Source organism: Nyctibius grandis, chromosome Z, assembly GCF_013368605.1.
Source record: "Nyctibius grandis isolate bNycGra1 chromosome Z, bNycGra1.pri, whole genome shotgun sequence".
In the NCBI taxonomy this organism is placed as follows: Eukaryota; Metazoa; Chordata; class Aves; order Nyctibiiformes; family Nyctibiidae; genus Nyctibius; species Nyctibius grandis.
Window position 1 is genome coordinate 70131064 of NC_090695.1, and position 26256 is coordinate 70157319.

At 39.4% G+C, this 26256-nt stretch overlaps 1 protein-coding gene across 4 annotated transcripts in view; it reads right to left on the minus strand.

Annotated features, from left to right (window-relative positions):
• EPB41L4A (erythrocyte membrane protein band 4.1 like 4A) overlaps positions 1-26256 on the minus strand; it is a 143560-nt gene that overhangs the window by 44001 nt on the left and 73303 nt on the right. For all 4 annotated transcript variants that reach the window (XM_068422370.1, XM_068422369.1, XM_068422368.1 and 1 more), the window contains exons 6-12: positions 25940-26060; positions 20332-20419; positions 18095-18183; positions 17641-17704; positions 6297-6388; positions 5272-5349; positions 1283-1395 (exon numbers count right to left, since the gene is read on the minus strand). In XM_068422370.1, the coding sequence (XP_068278471.1) occupies positions 1283-1395; positions 5272-5349; positions 6297-6388; positions 17641-17704; positions 18095-18183; positions 20332-20419; positions 25940-26060 (645 nt within the window). The remainder of the gene's footprint in view (positions 1-1282; positions 1396-5271; positions 5350-6296; positions 6389-17640; positions 17705-18094; positions 18184-20331; positions 20420-25939; positions 26061-26256) is intronic.

Below are 26256 nucleotides of genomic sequence, written 5' to 3' on the forward strand. Positions count from 1 at the left end.
ACTAATGAGGTGGGAAACGCTGTTCATCTTTAATTACCACCCTAAGAATAGGACAGCCCAGCTGAACAAACGTCTATGTCACTAGGTTCAAGGGTGAACAGCTTCTTGTCCTCTTAGGCACCCACTGACAACTGCAGACACAACAAAAAGATACCATAATCAGAAAGCAAAGCAATCCTTCTCTTCTTACATTTAACTAAATAAAATAAAATAAAATCTCTTGTAAACTGCTTGTATTTTCCAAGAGCAAGGTTTTTAATTACACTACACTTCAAGACCCACTGCAGCTAAAAGGAAGAATGCATCCGCTTTGTTTCTGAGTCAAAAGACAGCATCCACAATAAACATGGGAGGTTTCCAGATGGGTATATACCTGCTCTCTTTTTAAAAACAGTGATTCTCAAAAGATTATTATGCCATACTAATACATGATAAAGAGAAATCTTGCCTGTATTTTAAAGCCCAGGCAAGATTTTCTCAAACTGCTAACACATATACATATATACTTAACTCCATACACCAGTTCAACTGAAATCTGCGTGACTGCTGTCACAGATGAAGCTAACCATACACGTGTAATCACAGACAGAACTGGAGCCTGACACCAGAAAAGCTTTTTGCCTTTATTACTATATTTCAGGAAACATCCATTATTCTGGGCACGACTCCTGTGATCCATGCTTAATCTTACATGTTTCCTCCAACATATGTAAAAACTTCCAGGCTCCCCTGACATCTACAGCATGCAGAATAGATTTCCAGCTCACACATCTGAAGCATGTTAAAACTGCAGAGGGCATGGCACTAACTTCTGCTCCGCTTAATATCAAAACAAAGGAATACTGCCCTTGAACTGGGAAGAGGATGTACAAGAGAGACAGCTTGGGTCAGCAGCTGGAACAATGGGACAACGTTCCAAGACACAATGGGACAACACCCAAGACACATGGGTATAAAATTCTTTAGTGAGAGACAGGACTCCTGAAAAAAAACATGTTCTCGCTGCATGTTTTCAAACTTCCCTTTCATACTTTACATTAGACCTACAAACATGGGGCTTTATCATGTTTGATCCACACCACCTCTTTTACTTTTATCCACAAAGCTGGAGTTTTTAGATCCAGTTAAGGTGATGTATAAATAACGACCTAATGCAAAAGGTAGAATCCATTCTGAGTGATCCTTGAGGACACTGCAGGAGTTCTGAGTCACCTCTTGAAAACAAAATGAATCAAAGACCAAAGACGACATCTCTCCACAGGCCCAGCAGAGAAGGACTTACCTGTCTGTTGTGTTCTTTTGGGGTAAGTCTTGCTGCGACTTCTTTCAATGCACTGGTCAGGCCGTGGGAGCTGCACAGAAGGGTCTCTGGTCATTTGCAAAGATGTCCTGCCACTTGAAAACGCAACAAAATCATGGGAAAACACTTGGAAAAATAATCAAAGAAACAGAGGATCTTTAGACTGAAAAAAATGCACGGGTTTTGGGTGGCACGTGGTAGCATGTTTTGTTAGCTCTTCACTTCTCACCCCACCTCTGGTTCTCCTGCTGAGTAGCACTACCCTGACTTTTGTTTTGAATTATCAACAGATTGCACCAACCTCTTCTGTATTTGGCATTTTCAAGAGGAGCTATGCAACTAAAACAGTATGCTGGCTTATTAGGTATAGGCTAAGATAGTGTAACCTTTTGTAATCTCAAATATCCTTACATATGACTTTCTTAAGTAATTTGATTGCTTCCTGAATTCTTTCTGTAAGTTTTCATCTCAGGAAAACACATCTTTAACATTGTTCAGTTCCCATCACTAAGGGGCTGCTTCTCTGCCATGTGGAATGACAACCTAAAGGGCATGGAAAACCCCGTGCAAAGCAAACTGTAATAAAGTACTCTCATCAGCACAGGCCCAGATGATAATAAATTGAGTAGAAGTCCTGATTCCCATTTACAGTAAGGCTCTTCTTCATTGCACAATTTAAATAAGTTATTAAGTTTAAATAAATTATTTTATGCTCATTTTAATGTTCCTGTCCACATGAATAAGCAGGATATAATGTTCTTAACAAAAATGTAGAACAGGCCTCATATTCCTCCCCAAAATTCCATGTTTGCTTATGGAAACTTACTACACAAGAGAAATAATTGTTACTATTAACTCCCAGTTGCTTAAACTCCTGCAGTTTGATGACTTAGAAGTAAACAGGTATCATACTAGCAAGTGCCAAGCAACTATACAGACATTACATACACAGATTTTCTGAGTTATGCAAATAGATTCCACTAAATACTGATTGTATTTTCACCAATAGCCCCACAGGGGTAGTCAGCACTGCAGAATTTTTATCTTCTCAAAATCTGTAAAAGAATTAAAGGACAAAAAAACCCCAAATTCTAACACTACATCACAGTAATGCTGTTTTTCGATATTTAGTTTAATGGGTTTTTTTGCTCCCAAGCTACCCAGAAAACACTTCTGCTCAACTTTTAAATTTGGCAACTACACTAGTCTTGCAAATTCCGGAAGCAGTTTTAACAGAACATCTGGGGATAAGACCTTCCACTCACACTAACACCTCCACGTATTAACCAAAGTACCTGATCTTAAGACAAGGAAATTGCTTTCCTTGAAACTGTCTGCCACCTAATAAGAACTACCTAGAAGAGTAAAAAAAAAAAAAAAAACCAGAAAGAAAAGAAGCCAAAAGATAATATTATGGTCCCCACACATACACAGTGAAATGGTTGGATTATGGTTTCTGCTTAGAGCTAATGTTGTATACAGATACACAACACTGTCACTGCTATGGGTGCTACAACAGGGACCAAAGGTAAAGAGGGAAGACAATCAAAGCTGATGGATAAGCAAAGAGAAGATTCTCGAAGCACATGAAAATGCTGTTACTGATGCTCTGAATTCCAAGAAAAGAGTTAACCTGCCAATCACCAATTGATTATCATTATTTACCATTAACACCATATAATCAATATTATGCAACTAGGTGTCACAACCCACAGTTACTAAATATCCACTCAGGTCAGGAGGAGTCCTCAAGAGTCACTGCAGCAAAACAGAGAACACCATACTAGAAGGGAAATACATACTTTAATGTTTTCTAGACAAAAACAACATTATAAATATAGCTGTCAGTAATGACCATCATCCCAACATGCCAAGTCATATCACAGATCACCCTTGAAACTTATTAAAAAAGGAAGACAAACTTAAATGCACCACCAGCAGGAATAACTCAAACGTAGTTAACTGCTTCATGGTGTTTTTTAAAATTGACTGGAAAGTCCTGCTAAGTACAAAGTTTTCTCCTCCCCAGCACCAGTGCCCTGCTCCAATCTGCTGAAATGGTGCAATGAGGAAAGCTCTCATCCTCAGTACTCTGGCAGAAATCCACTGAGCTCCTATTCATTTTCACAGATGGGGTAATGCGGGTCAGGATCTAACTAGAAACCCGAAGGGCAGTACAATCGTTCCCCTATTATCTACAGTAAGGAGAAGCTGGATCATGCCAGATAATGTGATAACCCAAATAATCTGGATTATTATGAAATACGTTGGAGAAGGTGGGACAAAAACACACCAGTGATCCTGGCTGGAGACAGTCCAGATTCAGACACATGAGCTCAGTCTCAGAACTGGCATAGTCATCTCTCCATCAGTAACACCTTCCTTACAAGCAAGATCTTACATCCAAGGGTAACAGACAGTTGACTATGAATTCTAATTGACTGAGGACAAGCGTAATAAAGCTACTATCATGAACTGCTATTAGTACCTACCACAGACACTAAATCCAATTCAGGAGCTGCTAGAGAAATTAGGGGTTATGGGTTTCTTGTTTTTAGAAAAGTCTTCCTAAGAAGCAGTGACAAAGAACTGCCTAACTAACAATTGTCAGCCTTACTCATTATGATCCATGTATTCCTTGAGCGATGGTGGAAATACAGACACAAGGGAGAGACAGACAAACAAGCTAAAAACAAACCTAAACAAACCTGGTACATTTGCAGGCCATGGAAAAAAACTCTAGAATTTGCCATTATAGTAAATAGGGCTTTTTCACGCAACAGCTTCAAAATAACTACAGAAGATGAAGAACTGTTTTTATCCCCTCTTGACCAGCAGGGAAAATGAAAATGGAAAAGGAGAGGGGCCAGGCTTTCAGATGTGGTTTTGATTTGCTGCTTTCCACCCTCCCATTCAGGTTCATTTAATACACAACTCTAAAGCAATTCTAAAAATCAGGTAACAAATTATTTGGCTCAAAATTGCTCAGCCAATGAGACAGAACTGGATTTAAAACCGTGGTCACAACTTGCAAATCAAGTGCCTTACTCACTAGACAAAGACCCAGTACACAACAGACTTAAAAACATAAAAGTCCAATAAAACTCAGTAAAAATTATTGGATTATTGGGTTTCTGACATCCTACAATTTTAACTACATTCTATATTCTGCTAGTCCTTTGTGGCACAGCAGCTAGAGGATCTTAAATCCACTCTCTCTGCCACATCTTCCTCTGTATCACAGTATTAACTGCCCCTACGTCACACTGTCTACTTGGCTAACTCTGCCTAAAATTGAGACTAAGTGCTCCCTATACACCCTTAGTCTGAAGTTTACTGCATCTTTCAAGGCTTGCAGCCCTGAATGCTTATCCAGTTTTGCCAGCTATTCCAGTCAGAAGAGATACCCCAATCTCCATTCAGATCTGCCCTCATTTTTATTCTTAAATCAACAGCACTGCACCAGCAGTACTGCTACAGATTAGACATAACCATTCGGATCGAGAGCCTTTGCCATAGCTCAATCACAGCTGTAAAGAAGGGCATCACAGTTACAGACTGTACATACTTCTTTGCACCAACCCTTTGCTAATTTCCAGAAGGCAAGCAGCAGCCAACATGCCTCCTCATTTTGGTACTTCCCAGTTCTCAGGAAAAACGTTTTAGGACATGAACATAATTTCAGGACTTATAAGGAGATTTTTGACTTAAAGCACTCCCAAGGCTGCTCTCACTTTCACTACGGGCTACTGCAGGCCCTCTCCAACTCTGGGGATCTGGAGAACGAGAAGTAACTCACATTTGTCCCCAAACTGCCAGATTCCCAAGGGGAGTCTGTTAAAATGGCCCTGATTCATGCTTCGTCAGCAGAATCACTCTGAGTCATAGTCTGGGTGGGGTTTTTCTTTCATTGGAAGAAAAGAGGACAAAAGAAGGAATGAACTGAAGTTTAAACAATGAAATAACTTCACCTGTACCGATGTTTATAACCTATGGATCCAAACTTGCTGAATTTTCTTGACAGAGAGTTTGATTCATTCTCTGGCACTCTGTGTAGTTTGAAAAATAAAACAACAGAGCAAGTCAAATAGATAGGTCTCAATTACAGTCCCCTTCCCAAGAAAAGAAAAGAGAAATACAAAAAAAAATTCAAAAAGAAAATATTTTCTGCTAGTTCCTCTTCATCCCTACCTCCAGGCAGACTCTTATGGGGTTGAGAGCTCCACAAAGCCACATGTTTATGCCCTCCTCTTTTGACTACATACCTCTTTATTTCAGGGTCTACTGTAAACTGCTGGCAACAGCAGCCTTCCGCTTAATATTTCACAGGAACAGGCAAAAACATCATGCCACAGTAATGAGACTACAGGAGGGATTCTGAGCTTACTCATTTACAGCAGTCCTAAAGCCAGCCCCAAGCATCCCATCGACGAGTTCCAAGCTAGACACCCTTGCACGTTTCTGTCAGTGTTTTTGCGACAGTAAAAGAAAGTGGTTTTGAGATGTGTAATACTGGAAACACTTCAGTAAGTAACCAAAACATTACGGAAATTCAATGAGTCTTTCTATCAAAAACCAAAATTTCTGTTTATTGTAGGAAATAGTAATGTCTGAACTCCAAAGGCCTCACTCAAGTCAATGCTGCTACAGAAAATGTGATGGTTAAATACACAAAAATGTATATGGCAGCTTAAATCCTGCCATATACATTTGTGGATGCTTCTGTTAAAGCCTACTTTATACAACCTGAGATACTGTTGCGAAGAGAATTCTAAGACAAATGAAACCACCAAACTACCCAATTTTAAAATTACTGTTTGACATCATTGTAAGAAAAAGGAAGGCATTAGCTTTTAAGAGCATTCTATAACCAAGAGCTAAAATGTGTTTCCAGGCAGCAAGCCTGTGTTACACCACTCTGTAGGCACAACTAGGTTCTTACTCAGTATAGTCTCCCTCCTTTTGGTAACGAAACCACAACTTCTGCATCACTCACCTGAAAAATGTATGATATTCTACACAGCATTTCCAGAGATGTTTGCATGTGATCTTGTTATGTGCTTCAAAAAAGAAGGAAGTTTCATTGCACTGAAAACAGAACAAACCAGATCAATATTGTTATGATGGTTTCTGTCAGGGAAGTGAATCTTCATTTACTGAACACAAGAACCAACCATCTCATATCAATGCACGTAAGAAAAGACATCATTATGAAGAAAAGCAGGTTCTAGAATTCTGTAGAATTCTTTGCTTAAGAGGTTTTCTTTTTGGTTTCTCACTGCCTGAAAATAATTATTTAAATACTCAATTCCTTAGATACAGAAAAACAGAAGAGAAAGGAGATTATTGGAACACTTCTGTTCCTTCATTCTTGATCGTAGATAACTGCTTTTTTCCTAATTAAAAAGCACAAAGTTTTTTTCAAATAGCACGTTTCTGATGTTTTCTGAAACTGCACCTCTCATGTCAAGCAAAAATATAAACCCAAGGATCTGTTCAACAGTATACAAAAAGGCAAGAATAAGTGAAAGAAACTCATGATTTGTGATAAACTAACATGAAGCAACAACATAGAGAGAAAATGCACAAAACACACATGTAGAGAAGAACCAAAATAAAACTGGAAATAAAAGAGATGAGAGGAAGGAAACATTAAAAAAAAAATAGCTAACTTCAGAATAATTCAAAATACTAGGAAAAAGGTCACAGGTAAAAGCCATAAAATTCACCTTAAAATCTCTTAAGGAAGATAACAAAAAAGAATATTCAAAGCTTAAAACCTAATCACTGGAAATTGGCAGCCAGTACAGTAGAAAAAGTAGTAAATGAGAAAAAGGCAAGGAGGGATGAAATCTCTTTCATCAGACATATACAAACTCTAAAATACTTCCAACAGACAAGAAGAAGCAACAGACACATCACACTGTTTGTTTAGAAGAAACTAAACATTCAAATATGTTCACATAAAATACACTTCAATGTATCTGTCACTCAGTAAACTTAAGTGCTCGAGTTTGTATCTGTGATTGTCCTGGTTTGGCCTAAACCAGGCCGATTTTCCTTTCAGTGATTTTTACTTTCAGCTAAGTCTCCTCTAAATAACTGCACTTTCTGAAACTAACTGCATGTTTTTGCAGACAGTGTCTGCTTCCAGGACTGATAACGCTCGAAGTTTGTAGTTATCGCTGAGGCACCGGTAGGGATGTTGTGCAGTAAGGCTCTTGCTGTACTTTTTTCTTAGAGAAACCAAGGTCACCGCTGGATTCCTCACTGCTTACAAGTGAAAAGCCGAAGGGGGGTCGCAGCTGCAGCGGGGAGCAGACAGGGCAGGTGACCCAAAATTGACCAACGAGGGTATTCCATCCCATACACGTCATTCTCGGTATAAAGCGGGGGGATCACGAGGGTCTCGCTCCTCTTGCTCGCTCTTGCTTTTTTCTGCTATGGCCGGTGTCCAAGGAGGACTCTGTCTGTTTTCCTGCTGCCCCCGATCCTGATCTGTGCATCCCTGAATCCAGCTCTCGACCGTCGCTAGGCCCAGCCTGGGCCTTCCCGGAGCCTGCCCTGCAGTGCCGGTGGTGACGTTGCCGACATCGGGGGAGCTCGATCTTGGTTTTGTATATATATTTGTATATATTTGATTATTCCAATATTATTATTATACTCTTTTTCATTATTATAGGTTTATTAAAACTGTTTTAACTTTCCAACCCGTAAGTCTCTCTCCCTTTTCCCTTTCCCTTTCCCTTCGGGTGGGGGGGGAGGGTTAACAGAGAGCGTCTGCTGCAGGTTTAATCGCCAGCCCAGCTTTAAACCGTGACAGTGATTTGCACAAAGAACGAGTAGTCCCACTGACATCAGTGTGAATCCTCAACATGGTACTATACTGTCTGTAACAGAACTGAGTTCTAAAACCATTTCCCTGATATGTGATTTACAAAGGGGGTATGATTCATACCACTTTCAGCAGCTGATTTTAGGAAACTGATGCCCTTGCGCTACTTACACTTCTGCACTGCCACGCATATATAGGTAAAAGAGTTCTGGCAGATTTCTCCCACTCTTCTTCAAATGAGGTATGGTGACCTGCAAGCACCTTGCGAACTGTGAACTAATTCAGTATGTTCTCTAGAATTCAAAATTTCACTTCTAACAAAACCCAGTTATATCTCTTATTAATGGCTGTCAGGCAGCCTCACAAAATCACGAATTACCTGCTCAAGTAGCCTCTCCTCCACCTTGAAACAAATAACAGTAAAAATGACAGAACTTTTCACCTGTGGTTAGAATAACTGAGATTTCATTCCCTCAGGGAAAAAAAATAACAACACAAATTGGAGATATACACATGAGCTTATTTTCTCCCACGTATTACAGAATCACAGAATCACAGAATGTTAGGGATTGGAAGGGACCTCGAAAGATCATCTAGTCCAATCCCCCTGCCGGAGCAGGATTACCTAGACCATATCACACAGGAACGCGTCCAGGCGGGTTTTGAATGTCTCCAGAGAAGGAGACTCCACAACCTCTCTGGGCAGCCTGTTCCAGTGTTCGGTCACCCTCACCGTAAAGAAGTTTTTCCTCATATTTATGCGGAACCTCCTGTGTTCCAGCTTGCACCCATTATTTTGGTTAGTTTAATGGCTGGCAGAAACAGTCCCATAGAATATCCAAGGAATGAAAATCATCCTCTAACCTTCTCCCAAAAGCACATTTTCCTCTCTAGGGCACCAGAGCAAGGAAGAGGAATACAGTAAGACATATGGCCACTGAGAATGCTGAATACTAGGATTTCTGTGAGATTGCTATGCATAGCATAAAATGACTATATAGTACATTAGTCCCATAAATACATTCCTATAGTTCCTTAAAATACAATTTCAGGCTTGATAGGGATCTTCACCTCTCTGCAGGATTCATAAGGAGTTTAGCTTGGAGCAAAAATTAATTTATAAAAAAGTAAAACCAGAAACTTAAAAAACTGAAACACTTCTACAACAGGAAAAAAAAAACACTAAGTAACTGGGGAAAAAGAAAAAAAAAAGCTTCCTGGAGAATCTTGAAGACTATCAAGGAGAAAAATCTATTTTGACTAGAATTTTCAAGAGTAACCATATTGCTCTTGCTCCTCTAGCAATGAGAAAGAAGAGTCTACCCACTGAAATATCATACTGCATTTTTACCTTTTTTAAAGTTTTAAAGAAGACATATCAAGGGGTACTTTTCATTTGCTTATTTTACATAACAGAAACATAGCTTCCGATTTTATGATTTAATTTACATTACAATTTCTTGATCAGACTGTCATCTGATGTGATTTTATATAAACCCACACAACTATAGTCACCAATGCACTTTTAAAGAATAATACCAGATCAGGCCTCTGGTATTGCAGACTTTATGCAATATGATGAGTCAATTTAACTTCTGTTAGGAAAGAACTCAATGACTCATTTTTAATATGCAGGATCTTGCTCCTTCTTTGTCCACTCCTAAATTTTACTTTTAGGCAAAGAATCCTCTGTTGCACTTAAATTTATTTAATTACAAAATCTTGAAGGAGGGAGTGTGTGGCTTGGGGTAAAGAAGGGGCAGAGAGAAGCCAGGGGTGTTTCAGGTTTTTTTAAAGAGACTTTTTAAAATAAGCTATTTCTGCTATATCTTATTATTAGCCTGAATGCCACTGGAATTCAGGGAAGAATTTTCATCAGGGAAAAGCTTCTACTTGTCCATTTTTCCTTCTTTTTTAAGTTAAAGTTGTAGAATTTTCCCATATACAGAACAAATGGCACATAACACCTGAAAACCAGTAAGTGACTAAAAGAGGCATGTATAGCTACACTGCCATACAATTGAAAGATCTGACCCACAAACACTACTGATTCCATGATTTGAAGGCATTATTTTCTAAGGCGGAAGAAGGCTCATCTCAGCTGGTAAGAAAAAAAATTTTGATGATTAACAATGTGCTGAAACATCTACACTTAGTATGCAGCATCAAAGGCACTTAGGAAAAACCACCACAGCCCTATAGATCCAATTTATCAACAACTTGAGGAATTCAGATCTGGAATATTAAACAACTGCCTAAAAATCGGGGGATGGACCAACAAGCTTTCTGATAACACACTGAGGTTTATTTATTTGAATTTGAAGGAAAAGCACATGTCTGAAAACTATTGCCTCAGAATGGATGCTTGTAATAAGTAAAATGGCACAGTTAATAAAGAGAAAGCAAGCCTAAAACATTCATCTCCAAGGTCTTTCACCAACACAGAGAAGAAAATTCATAATTCTTTCACCATTTTTCACCTTTTCTGCAAAGGATTCAGTAACTTACTGCAACTAGGTCCAATATGACAGTGGATACGGCACATCTAGGTTTAGGACTTCCTCCGTTTACTTTTGAAGACTATTTAAGGCTTGCAAGCATACTGTGATAACCCTCCCAATTTATAAACGCATATATAAAAATTAAGCAGTACTGGAGGCAGTAATGTCTTCTTTAATCTTTCTCCCCTAAGGGAATTAATTGATTTGTATAGGTAAAGCAAGGATGACCTTACATGTTAACACCACTAACTTTTGTCTCCAATAAGAAGCAACATTTTTAGCATCTTGAACAATTGTAATTTCTTACACATAGTGAGAGTTAGCTGGGTTTTTTTCTTATTAGTCTCATATATCTGAACCAAAAGAAACAAAGACCTATTGTACTTTTACTAATGATTTATAGGAAATGACAATTCCAAACTCATTCGGTGGTGTTTGGTGCCTCATAAGCTACTCCTTGCTACTCATCCTGTTGCTTTCAGAGTGCCCAATGTACTAAAGGTGAGGCATTGTAAACCACAAAGGCTCACTGCTTCCAGAGCACTCCTGGTTGTCTGCACACTGAAGATCTCCCCTCTCCTTTGAACCAGCTTTGGTTCAAAGCTGTGGTTCAAAGCAGAAAACAAGCAGAAAACTACTTATTTTTGTACAGTGATTTTTTAATCACATCTGTGGCTTGCACCAGCAAGGGAGAGGGCAGGACGACATGGACAGAGGCTGCAAAAGGATGGGCATAACCCTTGCAGCAGTACCCAGCTGTTGAGCTGTTTGACTACTTTCTCCTAATCCTGAAAAAGACACTAAAAAACTGTGTCGACAAGCATAAAACATTCCTCTCCTTTTAAGTGTTTTAAAAGCTTGTCCTGCAGTCTCCACAACATCCTGAAGTTCATACTGCCATGGCCTCGCCACCATTCTTACCCATGGGAGGAGAGATAGACTAGCACAGGGGATGCAGATAGCTTGGCTATACTACAAACTTATAAATAGATGGGCACTCAAACATGTAGCTGCAGCCCTTACCTGTTTTATGCTGCCTCTCAAATCAGCTAGAAGACTGATCTGGCAGGGCCTTTGAGATCTCCACTAAACACTCGGTAATTGGTATGGCACTCCACCATAACCCCCGCACCACATTTAACTGAAAGACCAAAAGCATGCTACTAAGGCCTTCAAAGGAGACAAGTCAGAGGGGTCATTGCTCCACCTAACTACAAAATGCCTCTGGCACTGCTAGAGCTGACATAATAGTTCAGCAGTGCCCACACTGCCCTTTGCAAACAGCTCCCGGCCTGCTCTGCCACGCCAGCATGATTACACGGGTTTCAAGCTCAGAGCTGCTTTGCACCCAGCTAGCTCAATGACCAGGCAGGGCAAGCTCAAGTCCGCCTGGCAGAGAACTCACACACTTAAAAAGACAGTTCTTCCCTCTGGGGGCTGGAAGATCCCTTGTTTGTGCAGTTCATGGATTACTCCAGAGATGAGCGGGTTACTGTCAGTAGACTTACACCTGTTCCATGGAGCACTGCACCAGTCCACAGATCAAAAATGTTTTGAAAACCTATGATTCAGAGCAGGCTTCAGCTGCTATAATTTATGACAAGACATATATTAGTTTCCACCAATCCAGGCTCAGAAAATGAAGAAGAAAAACCCAAACCCAAAACCACAGCAGAAACCCTGCCAGCACACACACCACTCTTCCTAGTCACACTGAATATTACTATAGCATAAGGAGGGATCTTGCCCTGTTACAGAGCACACTGCATGTACATATAATACATGTGCATGTACATGTAATAGAAATACTAACACTAGCTCTGAAGCTACTGCTTCCCAACATTATTCTTTGCCAGGTTAAGCACATACCTGGATACTATCAATTGTTAACTCCAATAGGAAATGTTCTGGTTTTATATATTTACATAATGGATACCAATCATAGCTTATGCAACAGACAATGTATTATTACTGGTTACACAAGGTCAATCTTTGAGAACATTATACAAATCAGGAATTAATATTAATAATGTTGTGCCAGTTTGCATTAAGCATGTCAAGATTGAAACAAACATCTACCAGCCTCATATTATACCAATTTAAAAAAATACTAAAGAAGAACTTACAAAAAAAGCTGACAGTAACACCTTAGTGGCAATGAATTTAAGTTTATGCCGGAATTTTAATCCTAGTTCTCCTTCAAAAAGGTTCATTACTGAAGATTTTGCTATCAAGCCTTGAACCAATCTTACAATCCATCTAAGATGGCTCAGAAAGTGGTTAAGAAAAGCCAAGAAAATCCCAACCAACCAAAAGAAGCCAAAACTGTTCTATATGATGTATTAAGACCACCGTACTTGCTCACCTTCACCCTCCGCTACCACTCTGGCTTAAGTGTGTGCACATGCAAATGACAAAAACAGTCATTTGTAATTCTTAAACCATAATAAAGATCAAAACACTATTTTTGTCTGGAATTGAAATCTAAGCTAAATTGGACTTTAGAATGGGAGGAACATCTCTTCAAACCTTGTTCAATCTTCCCAAGAAACTGCAAGAGGAATAAATCAAATTAAAAGTTCATGCCTAGAACTTGTAACTCAAGATGGAATACAGCGTGTGACAGGGCAGGAAGGGGTACAGCTGAACCACCTTATTAATGTAGTTACTTTTCAGACTTCTGACACTTATAAAAAGCAGATTAAAAAAAAAAAAAAAAAGCATATTTCCAGTGTTTCCTGAGACTATTTAAAAGAATACAAAAACCTTGTATTTACACAAGTTTCAGCCACCAGAATGGGGAGCTTTATGTGCTTTGGGATTGCTCTGAAGTTCCTGTAGCATGCATCAGTGGTTGCTATTGCTCCTGAAAAGAGTCTTTACCAACTTCACCTTACGAATTCAGCAGAATTCAGAGGTGGGCCTCTTCATCTGACTAAGCAAGACTGCAGAGGAAGGCATGTCTTGAAAGCATGTAAATAATTTTTAACTGCACAGTTTGGGAGTTTGTTTGACTTGAAAGAACCCAAATCTTAAAGTCCCTCGAAACAAAAATTTCAGACTACCAAAAGACCCTTCTCTTACAAAAAAAAATAATGAAAGCAAGTGTTTTGCACATTCAACACTTCCTTGTTTGGTGCAAGAGAAACATTAAAAGTAAGAAGTACAGAAGCTTTGCATAAACTCTGCGAAGGAGTGAAATCATTCACTTGCATGTTCAGACACCGTGCAACCAAAGTAAAAGGTGTTGTTACAGAAAACAGTATGGGATTGCAGGGAACAGCACAGAAGTACTTGGTACCTACAGGCAAAAAAGCTCCTCATCTCTCACTTCTGTATATTATTACATTTACTTTCCCAGCCTACACAATCTATCAAAGCAGGTTTTTCTCTATTTTGTTTCACGTCCTCAGTTGAGAGAGAAATCTAGGAAGCAAGCCATGTTCCTCACCCGGGGAAAGCACAGTAGGTGTGCCGTGCACTCCTTCCATCACCCACTTCCACATAGTGCATCCACTGTGATTAGGCTCCGTTTTGCTGCATCGGTGGGGCGGAGGGTGGCCCTTGGCAGCCACCTGTATTGCTGGATCATCTCCAGCAAGGTTGCTTAACAGACATCTATGCTACCAGGAACTGTGCACAGGCATCAGATGGATCTCTCGGTTTTCTTAAAGGAAACTGCATGAAAATACACTTTTCTCATCTTCAAAAATTCTTTGCGACTGTTTGTCATGTTCAGGGAACCCTTCCGTGCAGTCCTCACGGGGGAAGGGTTCCTAATTTCATGCTGATACTTGGAGGTTTCACGCAAAAGCCTAACAAGTTTCTAGCTCAGAATTCACAGCATGGGTCCAGCTCAGGGCACAAAGAAACACTGATTCAATGATTAACATCACTGAAAAACAGTTTCTGTCACCTGATCCAGGTCATTAGTCTCACACGTCAGGATAAGTCACAGACAGCCAAATATTAAGGGCAGCATTTTGTTTACGAAGGGGCAATAGCAATAGCCTTAGGGAGAAAACATATAATACAAGCAAAATAGTGAAAGGTAAAACCAAACTACCGATGGTCCCGCTTGCACATAACAGCTACAGGTATGCAGGAAAAATATGAAGAAGTTAAATATACAGGAAATGTTCTCATGGAAGAGATATGAAGAATTAGAAGAGATGACAGTACAAAACAGGAAAGGTGAAGCACCTTCCTTTATTATGACAGTAAGCACAAATACCTTTTGCTCAGCAAATCGTCAAGTTTATGAAAAGTGAAACAATGTAAACAACAAACTCAGCAGCCATAAATATGGCTGACATAGACACCCCACAGTGTATTTTTTAGGTAGCCTAAGGACATGGACCTGTACATTGAGACTACCATGGCTGCCACCTCTCAAGGAGAACAGAATGTCTACTTCCACGCCTTTTGTGGGAAGTACACATTCAAACTCTTTTGGTAGGCTTGAAAAAATCTCAGATTATTTTATTGAAAGGGAGAACAAAGAAGTTACCGCAAGTAACTCTGCAGGGGAAGAGCAACACTTCATCGGTACTAAAAGCACCAACAGGTTCCCCTTGATGAGCAGGTGTATCCGTGAAAGGTGACTGTCAGTGTCAATAAAGGCAGTGGAAACACGGACTAAAATCCAGTCTGCACACAGTTTTCACTACAATACAGAAAACGTGATTCACACAAAGCACTCAATATACTCAGAAATAATCAGCTCTTCTCATTATTACATGATGTTAACTTCTTCGCTATATGCCATAAAGCTCCATCTAAGACATGGGAAAGTCTCCCTTACTTCTTCTCTTCCTGGATCTTTTCTGGCATTCTCTCCAACTCACTGGAAACGCATAACATGTTCCAGACTTGGTATATCCACATCTGAAACAAGGAAAGTATTAATGCCCTGGGCCATAAAGTGACACCCCAGGAGGCATGGTGAAGTAAAAATGGCACGTTTACTCTCCTATCATACACTACAAACTCATGTCCCACATGGAAGGACAAAGTGATAGCACTTATTCCAAACAACAGAGGAGTAAAAGAAATTTGCAAATTAAGTTTTCGAGGACTACTGGAACATACAATCATATAAATACACTGATGAGCTTTTCCTCATCTGGGTGCAGAACAGCATAAATTGTTACGACAGCTTTAATCTAGAGACTAAGGCTACTGTTTACTTATTCCAATACATAATTTTGTTCAAAATAACGCCAGCAGAATGTTTAAAAAAAAGGGAGAGGAAGATTTTTCTGGGCCATTTTGGCCTTTCCTGATCTTGTTAGGATATGAAGCACTGTAGAAATATTTCATATGAGTATTAGCTGCAAAGGAGATTTTAATGATGGTACACACCCTTGTACTTACTATTCTCTTGAACAATTTCCTAGAAGTACCTGTCGAGACTTGAAATTACCAAGTGCTGTCAAAATGTTTGCCTTATGATCACAATAGTAAGTGTTCGCCATCAACATTCACAGTCTCAACTTAAGCACGTTTTCCAAAGCTTCCAGGTTTTCTGCTCACCATGTTAAATCTTTGCAATTCCACATGGTTCAGACAAAACTTACTTAGAGGAGACTTAGCTGAAAGTAAAAATCACTGAAAGGAAAATCGGCCTGGTTTAGGCCAAACCAGGACACCTATACATATGTGGCATCAAACAGAAACTACAGTATCACTTCAACGCAATTCACTCTAAGTCAAACTCGGACTTGTTTCTACATGAACAGGCATTCACCCTTCACATGAAACATTGAGAAAAGTTTTCCCAATCTTCCCCCAGCCTTCAAACAACTCTCCAATTTCAACAAACACATCATCAGAAATAAAGTTCCCATAGATCACCACACCAAGTGGCAACAAACTACTTGGGTATAAACAAAGCAAAACTTGCCAATACATTTGCAGAGGCACAAGAAATGCTGTCCACGACAGAAGCAAGACAACCAGTCAGGGGTATGCTTGCATTTCCCAGAATGTACCAAATGTACCAAATGGCCTTGTGGAAAAATCATGGACGAGACTAACAACCACTACACAACTACACAGATGAATGAAGATATATAGATAATCAGTAAAGGGGAATACTGCCAGCAGGTTAATACTTCTTCAAAACTATAAACTTTCAGTTTTGATATTCCAAAGAGACTTACAAAGTATTTTCAAAAAATAACTCAACAGACTAAATTTATAACTCAACCAGATACCAAAAAGCACAGACTGACTGCAATTATTTGTATTATTACACTTCATAATTTTCCCTACACCCCCAACACTCTCCTCCTCCTCCTCCTCCTCCCCCTGCCCCACATGCTTCATAGGTGATAAATATCTTTCTCTTTTTCCCACTGACTCTATCTTAAAACTTGTTCTCTTGCTATCCACCTGTTGTCCTTGCTCCACTGGAACCAACACTGTTTTCTCTCACATGGTCTAATAGCACAATGAAGTTAACCTCTGACAAATGGGATTTGAGCTACATTATGTGGCTGCTTCTGTTTCCAAGCTACAACACTACTTGTGCCTAACAGCTTTGTAAGTTTTCCTTCACCCACATTTTGGTTAATACTAGCTTTCTCTGTAGATTTGTCCTAGTTTAAAAGCACTATGTAACACCATAAACAAGGCATTGCAGAAGTAGTCTACTCTGATTTACAGAGCATGATACAAAATGATAAAGGTTTCTTATAAAATGCCTACTTCAGTACTGCTCTGCTGAAGTTCTCTCCCCTTGCCTGCAAAACATGGACAGAAAATCTTTCTTCCTCCTTTTTCTCTAATAAAACTGTAAGCATTATCAGGAACATACTACACTTGAGAATAAGGTAATTTTCTTGCATTAACTATCAATAAAGCTAATTTCACTTTGATGGTTTCTGCAGTAAATTTCAATAAAATAAATCAGACTTCGATGGACACAAAAAATTTCCCACTTCATTAGACCTGAGACTGCTTTTTTTTTATTTATTTTCAGGCTTAAAATAAAAACTCACATCTTTTCCCAGGACTCTAAGTTCAAACTGTGTTTCCTTGAAGTGAACTTTTGTAATTCTAGGCCTGTAAAATTGGAAAAAAAAAAAGACAGACAGAACTTCATGAGCCTTTAATTTCATGCATAATAATATATAAAGTTGCATATATTTACATAAGAAGACAAAAATGAATTGACAGGTAGATTTGTTTTTCAGGCATGCACCAGCTATCAACAGAAAATTAGCAGTATTTAAACATTTCAGCATGAGTATGGTAAAGGTGAACTATTTTTTTCAATACTTGGATTATCAAAGAATTAAAATCTGTATAACCTAGGCAAAGATTAGGAATTCCAAGTACACTTTTTTTTAATTGATACAATTAAACTTTCAAATAGATAACACAAATCATATATTTCCATACAACAACATTGTTACTGTTTCAGCACAGACTGCACATTTAAACTATACATACCAGAAATATTTTCCTACTTGTTTTTTGTTCTTGTAGACAACAACTCCTATGGGTGTTAATCCTAAAAAATATTCAGATTTGTTTTCGCCCTGGAAAATAAAAATGTACGTCATTCACACAGTTTCAAGTTATATCACTGCAGCAGTGAGGCCTAGTGAGGAAGTCAGCCTGATGACTGACTTAAACATACTGTTTCACTCTCCTTGCAAATGGGAAAATGGTACTTGATCTACTGACAAAAACTGCTATACGAAAACTTGTATGCATAGAGGCAAAGAGGCAAGAAAGAATGGCAACGAGGGAAAGAATGAGAGACTCTACATGTCATGGTGGAAAACAAAAATAACTTTTTTTTCCCAAGAAGTTACTTTTCGATATTTGGCAAATGGCCTAAACTCAGAAACTAAAGTCTTTATTCAGACATGAATGCAACACACATCCTAACTTTCAGCTGAAGGTAAATAGTGATTTTCTGACCTGTTCTACTATAATATAACCTCACAGCTGCCTTCTCCCTCCTAAAATAGTATCAGCTGTGTACTGCTTCCAAGTGAAGTAGCTCCTTTGAGAGATTCAGAGAATTTTTTTGTTCAGAATGGGTAGCAACGTGCAAGGAACAGCAGCATGCATCATCTCCTCCAAAGAAGGAGGTCTTGAGGTCAGGTTCCTGAGGTCAATATCCAAATAGCAAATTGTGTTGGCAGAGAACAGGCTGAAAACCCTGGTGCCAAGTGGCAGAAGGTCTCTGCCTCCCCAATTTACGGTCAGTAACCAAAATCAGATGCACCCTACACTTGACAGAGTGCAAACCTTAGTGCATGAGGTTAAAAGAAAGTCAGCTGCAAAAGCTCATTCATCTGCCTACTTGAGGCAACGAGGAAGAGCCCTGCAAGCTCTAAACCAGCAGAGCATGAACCGCAACAAATACCAACTATGAGATGGACTGACTGTAAGAAACTGTCCTTCTCCATGACTACTGGTGTGAGAAAGCTCCAGTACACCTGGCGAGCTCTGCCTGTGTTCCTCAGCGAACCAACTGTTAAAGGCAACTTTACTTTTAAGTGAGGAAAAGAACTACCCTCTTCACGCATGCAGCTTCAGTCTCAAACAAGGGCTTCTCTTGCTGTTGTAATATAAATAGAAACGATGATATTCATGGGTTAGACTTGGGCATACTACAACTTATCCCTCATTACTCAGGCAGGGATGTCATTGCACAGCAAAAGCAAGCTATGAGAAAAAAAAATTTCCAGGCTCTGCTAATTTAACATGATTTTGTTGGATCATGTTGACTCTTGTCCCAGTAACTCCCCCAGCTTTCTATGGGTGGGAGGGGCACAGAGCATGTGATATGAATACAATTAAGCCACAGGGTGCCGTAAAAAATACTTCATATTGCAGGCTACACAATTTTCAGCAGGAAATACATACTTAATCTTCTGGTAGTATCTTGATTTCTTTATTTTCTTTCAAGTAATTTTACAAAGTACTGACATCTAACTCAGTGAATTATCTACATTACAACTCCCCATTTGAACATCTGATTTTCTTTTATTCAAAAAAAACCTGCCACAAGTACAATTATTCAAACAAGACAGAATGATGTTTCCACCAGGAGCACATAGCCTCCAGGTGATGACTTGGATCCAATCCACAACATACATGCTGTTTTACAAAAGAAGTGGAGGCTTTTGCGGAGGCAATACATACAACTTGCAATGCTGCATGATACAGCAGAGGAAAAGCTAGAAACATACTCTGGATCTTTAGCAAAACCTTCAAAACAAATATTAAAAAAAGCCCGAATGCTGCTGCTACCCCACCCTAGTTTTTGCAACAGTATTGGAAAGGTTTCCGGACACACTTGCTGTTATTTACACAAGAATAATGTGTAAATTCTTGTGTCAAGGACAAAGATTATAACCCTCTCTCACCTCTCCTGACACTTGCACTAATTACTTCTTATCTATCTAAATATTTTTTTCCAGAGTATAACTGATTTGTCTTTTATAGGCGTAATACAATCACAGCCTTTCATCTGAAAACCATTAGGCTTCTGTATGTATGAATGACTGAATCCCCACAGTCTGTAAATGTCTTCGGTTGCATTTCTTAAGTACAGTGTTTCCTTTCAAGTTATCCTGCGGCAACTAAACTATATAAATACTCTCCCCCACATTAGTACAAGAAATTTTTTTTCATTGTTACCAAGTTTAAAAAATTTAAACAATACTCACATAAACCGGATGGAGATCCACACCATACATTTCCAGGGATTTGGCCACCCCTAAGAAGTTCACTTCTGCCTCAGCAGGAACTTGACCCCTGTAAACAAAATTCTGTGTAAGAACTTTGCACTTCCAGTCAACATATTAAAATAGATCATATTAATAAATACAGTTTGCTGGACAGGTATGCAACCCTTCCTACCATTAGTTTAGACTGTCATTATCCTTTCAGCACTGTACTTCTCCCTCCAAGTGACACTGGACAGTAGGCACAAACTTTTACTAAACTCTCCTCTGTAAGGTCCTACCACAGACATATGCTATCATATATACAATGTATGCCTACTACAGTGGCTAATCTTTTCCCTGCTGTCACAAACACACTTCAGACATTCCATTTTTAGGCTTGCATATGCAAAATAACCTTTTTCCCAATAACTACATTATTAACAAAGCAGGAATGGAATGATTGACTGGGATACTATTTCCCCATAGCAGTGCTGAAGCTACAAAGGATTTCTGAAAGCAGGATTCATGACTTCAGATAAAATATTCCTTTCTTCATAAAATCTTGCCTGCAGGAAGTCACACCAGCTGGTAATACCCAAGTTTGCTACTGTGAAAACAAAGTTTGGAGTCTGTCTCACAAGATTACCATTTTCAAAGATCCAGCTTGCCTTCCTATCAATTCATCAGTTAAAAACTACCACCAACTGCATGCTGGTAAGAAACAATAGCGGAAAACTGGTGAGGAAAAACAAAACTCACTACTAGGAAGATACTTGACATCACTGATGAAGGATTTATTTTCAAAAAGAACAAAATTACTAAATGCATTCAAAGCCTTCAACAGACTTATTCTCAGAATTTAATTCCCTTAATAACTGCCATCGATACAAGAGCAAGACACTCTGTTGCAAGCCTGAAATAATTGAAGCTGCATTTTCATCTTCACTCCTTTTTCATACTTCTGTGAAAGCTACTGGACAGTTATTGGGAAAGTACTTCACATCTTGAAAAACATCAACTCAAAAAGACACATGTCCTGCTTCACCCTGTGATTGTTCTCTTGGGGAAATACTTCACTGCATTTGCTACCTTTCAAATTCAAGGTGTGAAGCAGAGCTCAACATTTTGACTCAAGACCTGGAAAAGTCCTGCGATATGCACATTCTCCCTCCTTGTCTCCCTGTTCTCTCCAGCCTAGCAGCTACTTTCCAGGTTTTCCCAACTTTGTGTTATGCCTGACAAGGTAAAAAACACATCCAACGGGAAAGACATGAAACAGCAGTCCTAACATGAATGCAATAGCATAGGTATTTAAAATCCTTCTTTGTATCTGGGAGACGGGCTCCTTCAGTCCATCTTATCCACACAGCAGCACTGATACTGTCTCAAGTGTTAGCCCTTCTTTCCAAGGACTCCTGGAAAAGCAGCAGACCCGAAGACTGTAAGAGAAATCTCTTTCTTCAAGAGATGGATTTCCCAGTAGATGTGTGATTCACCTCCATGTTCAGAATATACAGAACACTGGATACTCAGCATATCAGCGTGGTCACATCTGACATGTCTTTTATCCACTTCTGCTATAAAAATTTACTCTACAGCTTGTTTTTTTTAAAATATTGTTGGTAGCTCTCAGAAATGTAAGCAAAATGTTCACTGGAGCAGTATTGTCTTACTGAGCTCCCAGGTAGGCTAAATATCAGTTCTGAGCAGTGGATTACCACATTACTGAATTAGTGCTAGAATCCAACACCAATTTAAATACTGCTGTTAGTGTTTCCTTACTGACTATACTTAGAAAAATGCTGATGGGCTTACCCCACTATTCTCACCTGTCACTGAAAGTACCAAAAGGCTCAAATGTTAAATAAGTGTGTGCGCCTGTATAAATATTTTTACAATAATACATCATTTATAAGAAAGTGTATTTGCAAAAATGTTAAAGGAAGTAAATACGTGAGCTGGAGCTTCTGAAGGAAGCAGATGGAAGCTGCAGGAAGAAGTCCTCCCAGATGCAGATGGAGAAGACAGAACATGAAGGGGAGAGGGGAATGTCAGGGACTGAAACAATTCCCATCATTACAAAGGGTAAGTGCTTCATTTTTACCATGTATGAAAACACAAACTCTCCTCAGGATCATACAACCTGACAACACACCCTCAAACCCCCAGTCTTTGCAGCTGGTAATCACAGAGCAGGCAATCTAACAGCCATGCAGCTGACATGCACCGCTCATTTAGATGGACAAAGAGCACCTGAGTGCCACTGATGACCCTACACAATATGGAAAGCTACTCTCAAAGCTATCAGGGGTATTTTAACTCTCCTTATGCCCCACTGACAGCATGTAATACTGATTCAAAATTCACAAACAGCTGACTTGCCAAGCACCAGTTAGTCCCAGATCTGCTGCAGTCTGGAAGAGGCAATGTCACAGGGCCAATACAAGCCCTCCTATTTGCACTGAGGGATCATATCCCTCCTTCAGCACCACCAGTGTCTATTTCCTCACATGCAAGCCCTGAAGCCACTGCTTGCTCCTCCAGATGTGCTGTCACCTGTGCAGAAGTCAATGCTGGCAGTGGTGGTGATGACAGTCAGGCTGAACCAGCAACGGGTACACCTTAGTTTCACTCTCTTTTCTGATGCTGCTAAATCCCTGACACCCAACTGCAGCCAAGCAGCCAGAGAGTATCAATAAGCGTATAAAACAGTGAAGACAGTGTTAAAACAGTTATCACTCCTCTTAACAACCACTGTTCCCCCGGCTTCTGAATTTCATCTTTAAGGTTACAAACTTTTTGAAACAAATTGGTCCTAATCTGATTTACTACACTAATGACTACAGAGAGAGGAATGAAGGTTGCTTAGTATCTGTGCCCTGGTACATAGCAATTAATCTCAAGTTTCACTTCTCAAACACAACCTCTGATGTTGAACCAAACAAACACTCTGTGACTCAGTTTACAGTCTCGGGAACAGAAAAAACAGTGCTTTTTTACTTCACAAAAGGACCTGTAGTAAGGTTCTCTGTAACACGTCAATTACTGTAAGACAGTCAGGCAACCACACAGAAATAATTACTGAACAGCAGACTCTCTTCCCTGAAAGAGAAAACTCAGGTCAATGTGGCAACTGGCACAGACTCTAATTACAGGAGAACTTTTCAGAGAGAACAGCTGTCTCTCTGAGTTAATACCTATTCTCATTAAACAATGCACAAATAATACCAACATGCAAAACTACAGGCAAGAAATTACTTAACCTTTATCCAGACTTTGGCTTCATTATATTATATTCTTGCTGGATTCAGCAAGAGAATCAAGAAATCTAGATCTATGTACAAGATGGCTAGCTCTGATTATCTCTACATTACTGTGACAAAGTGTATGATGAACGTACTCGTAAAATGTTTCTTACTGCTCTCATCTTAATAAATGGTTTTATCACAACTGCATTAACTTGGATTTGTTAGAACAAGCTTCTTCACACTTACCAGGAATATGAACTTGGAGACAAGCAAGTAAATGTTTATTTTGGCTTTACCTACAGTTGAACTTCTGGCATATGTTTTATTTTCAAACTCAATTTCATGTTTTGCATTTTTGAAAGCACTGTGGTCTAATATTTGGAACAAAATAGGTTGCGAAGCCAAATCTCTCTGACTTGTAGTGCTTTCACACAGTGACTGATGGTTCGGCCTCTGTTACTCATACACCAAGAATACTTCAGCCTAAAACTAATCGCACTGAAACTATTTCATACGTTGAAGGCCACTTCTAAAAATGAGTAAGTGGGACAAAAGGTGGCTCTGAATTGCTGGGTAACTTTTTATATTTTTTGTACACCTAGAGACAGTATAGAATTAAACCTCCTCTTTAAGACGACTACTTACACAGCTGCTGCAAATGCATCTAGCATTTAAGCTATATTCACACAGTATTACTTTCTGGCTCTGCCTTCTTCACTGGAAATTACGTTCTTTGCTCCAACTTCCCTATTTGATTGCTATGTTTTCTTTCTCTATGTTGCTGCTGTTGTTCCTCTCTCAAGCACTGACAGAACTGATGGGGCCAGAGGTTAATAGTTCTTATCTTGCTTTGCTCATCTGTTGGGCACTCCAGTCCATCTCCTGGTTGTCCTTATTGCAGTTTTGCTTCCCACTCCGCTGACAAGTAAACAAGACAAGACATCGTGTGCACAAACTGCAGTATGACAGAAAATTAACTGACTCCCAAAGCAGCACCCTGGGATCCACCATCAGGCAGAGATTATCCACAATATCAATGACAGTACAACTCACATGTTTTGTGTCCAAGGTGATTATTATTCCAACAACTGGAAGCTGGAGAATTGAAGTTTTGCAGTCTCTGTTATAAAAATGGATCTGTCTTTCCCAGCTTTTACAAAGGTTAAATTGGGATTGCATGAATCTCCCAGGTCTGCTGACATACATGTTTCGGATCTCTGAAGTTCTCCTTTGGCCTGTCTGCAGTGCGCCTAATATTCTCCTCCTGCAATCTCTTCAACAGTTGCCCCTGCCAAATACTGTAGTTTACTCCCAGCTTCTCAGCTCCTTCTCACACAGAAGAAATGTTATCTGGTAGTTTCAATGCCTGTGAACTTCTGTTCAGTTTAACCCAAAATTATTTTGAGGCCCACCAGATACCCTGTGTTCCCACTGCTTTAAGGTCACATGCAAAGTTTTGGAACTTGTTTGGATTTTCTCCAGAAACCAGAATTTGGAATGCCCTCTTATTTTTCAGTGCTGATTGATGACTCTGTTTCTAGGCGCTGCTTTTTTTCTTACAAATCATATGTTGTCCTTACAGTGGAATCCTTTATATTGACCACTGCCAATATGCTTTATGTAATATATGTTGGTTAATAAAACGAAAGGACTTTATGCTTGTAAAACCAAACTGTCTCTTTAATTCACGCAGATGTTGCAATTGAGATTATCACTTAAACCATGGGCATACAAACTGCTTTCCTGGTACCTCCTGCAATGTGAGCTGCTCCCACAAAGATTCATGCAGGTTGCTACAAGCACTCCTTCATTAACCCAGCTAAGGATCTGGCAAGAAAATAGAGGCTTCATTGTACCAAATGCTGTACATTATTAGAGTAAAAGTGGGTTTGTTCTAACAGTTCATTTGAATACACAGAGTAGTACAAAGAAAAAAAATGTTACTATGCCCATTGTACAGAGAGTAGACTGAGGCATGGGCATAGTAAGCAATTTATCCAAAATTGTGCAGGAAATCTGTCCTGGAACAGGGAACTGAACTCACAGATTTTTCTTTCTTTCTTTTTAACTACAAAACTAAGAGGAAACAGAAGCACTATTAAAACTGCTGGTTCTGAAACACCTGCACCTAAGTCTGACAGACATTGTATTTCCAGTCATTGTCCCACTCAGTTCCTAAAAGAACAACTCCAATTATGCGAAATGTTTTCTGTTTCTGAGGGACTTAACTGCATGCCCAGTGTTCTTCCCTCGAGTCTAGAGACCTCCACTCTGCACCGCAAGCTGCTCCCTTCCCCACCTATCAAGCATCTCTGAATCTGATGTTACCTGCCAAATTCCCGACAGTACTGAATTCTTACACCAGAGTTTTGTGTATCCGCTCTACGGCATCCTCCAGCTCTTCCTTCTGGTCTGGAACAAAGCGGTACTCCGAGACGTAACCTGCAGTGTGCTTACAGGGGTCATAGTCCCCCAGCTCAGCTAGAGGACACAAGAAGAAAAGAAAGGTCAACTATTTTCAACACTTTACACTAAGCAAAAAATATGTCATATAATCCACCTATTGGTGCCAAGCCACCTCTTTCCAACTGTCTGTCAGTTTACTATGTAGTCAGTTAAAAAACCCAAAGACAGTACAGAACTGTTCATATTAGCACACATAAAAGCAAGAAAAAGT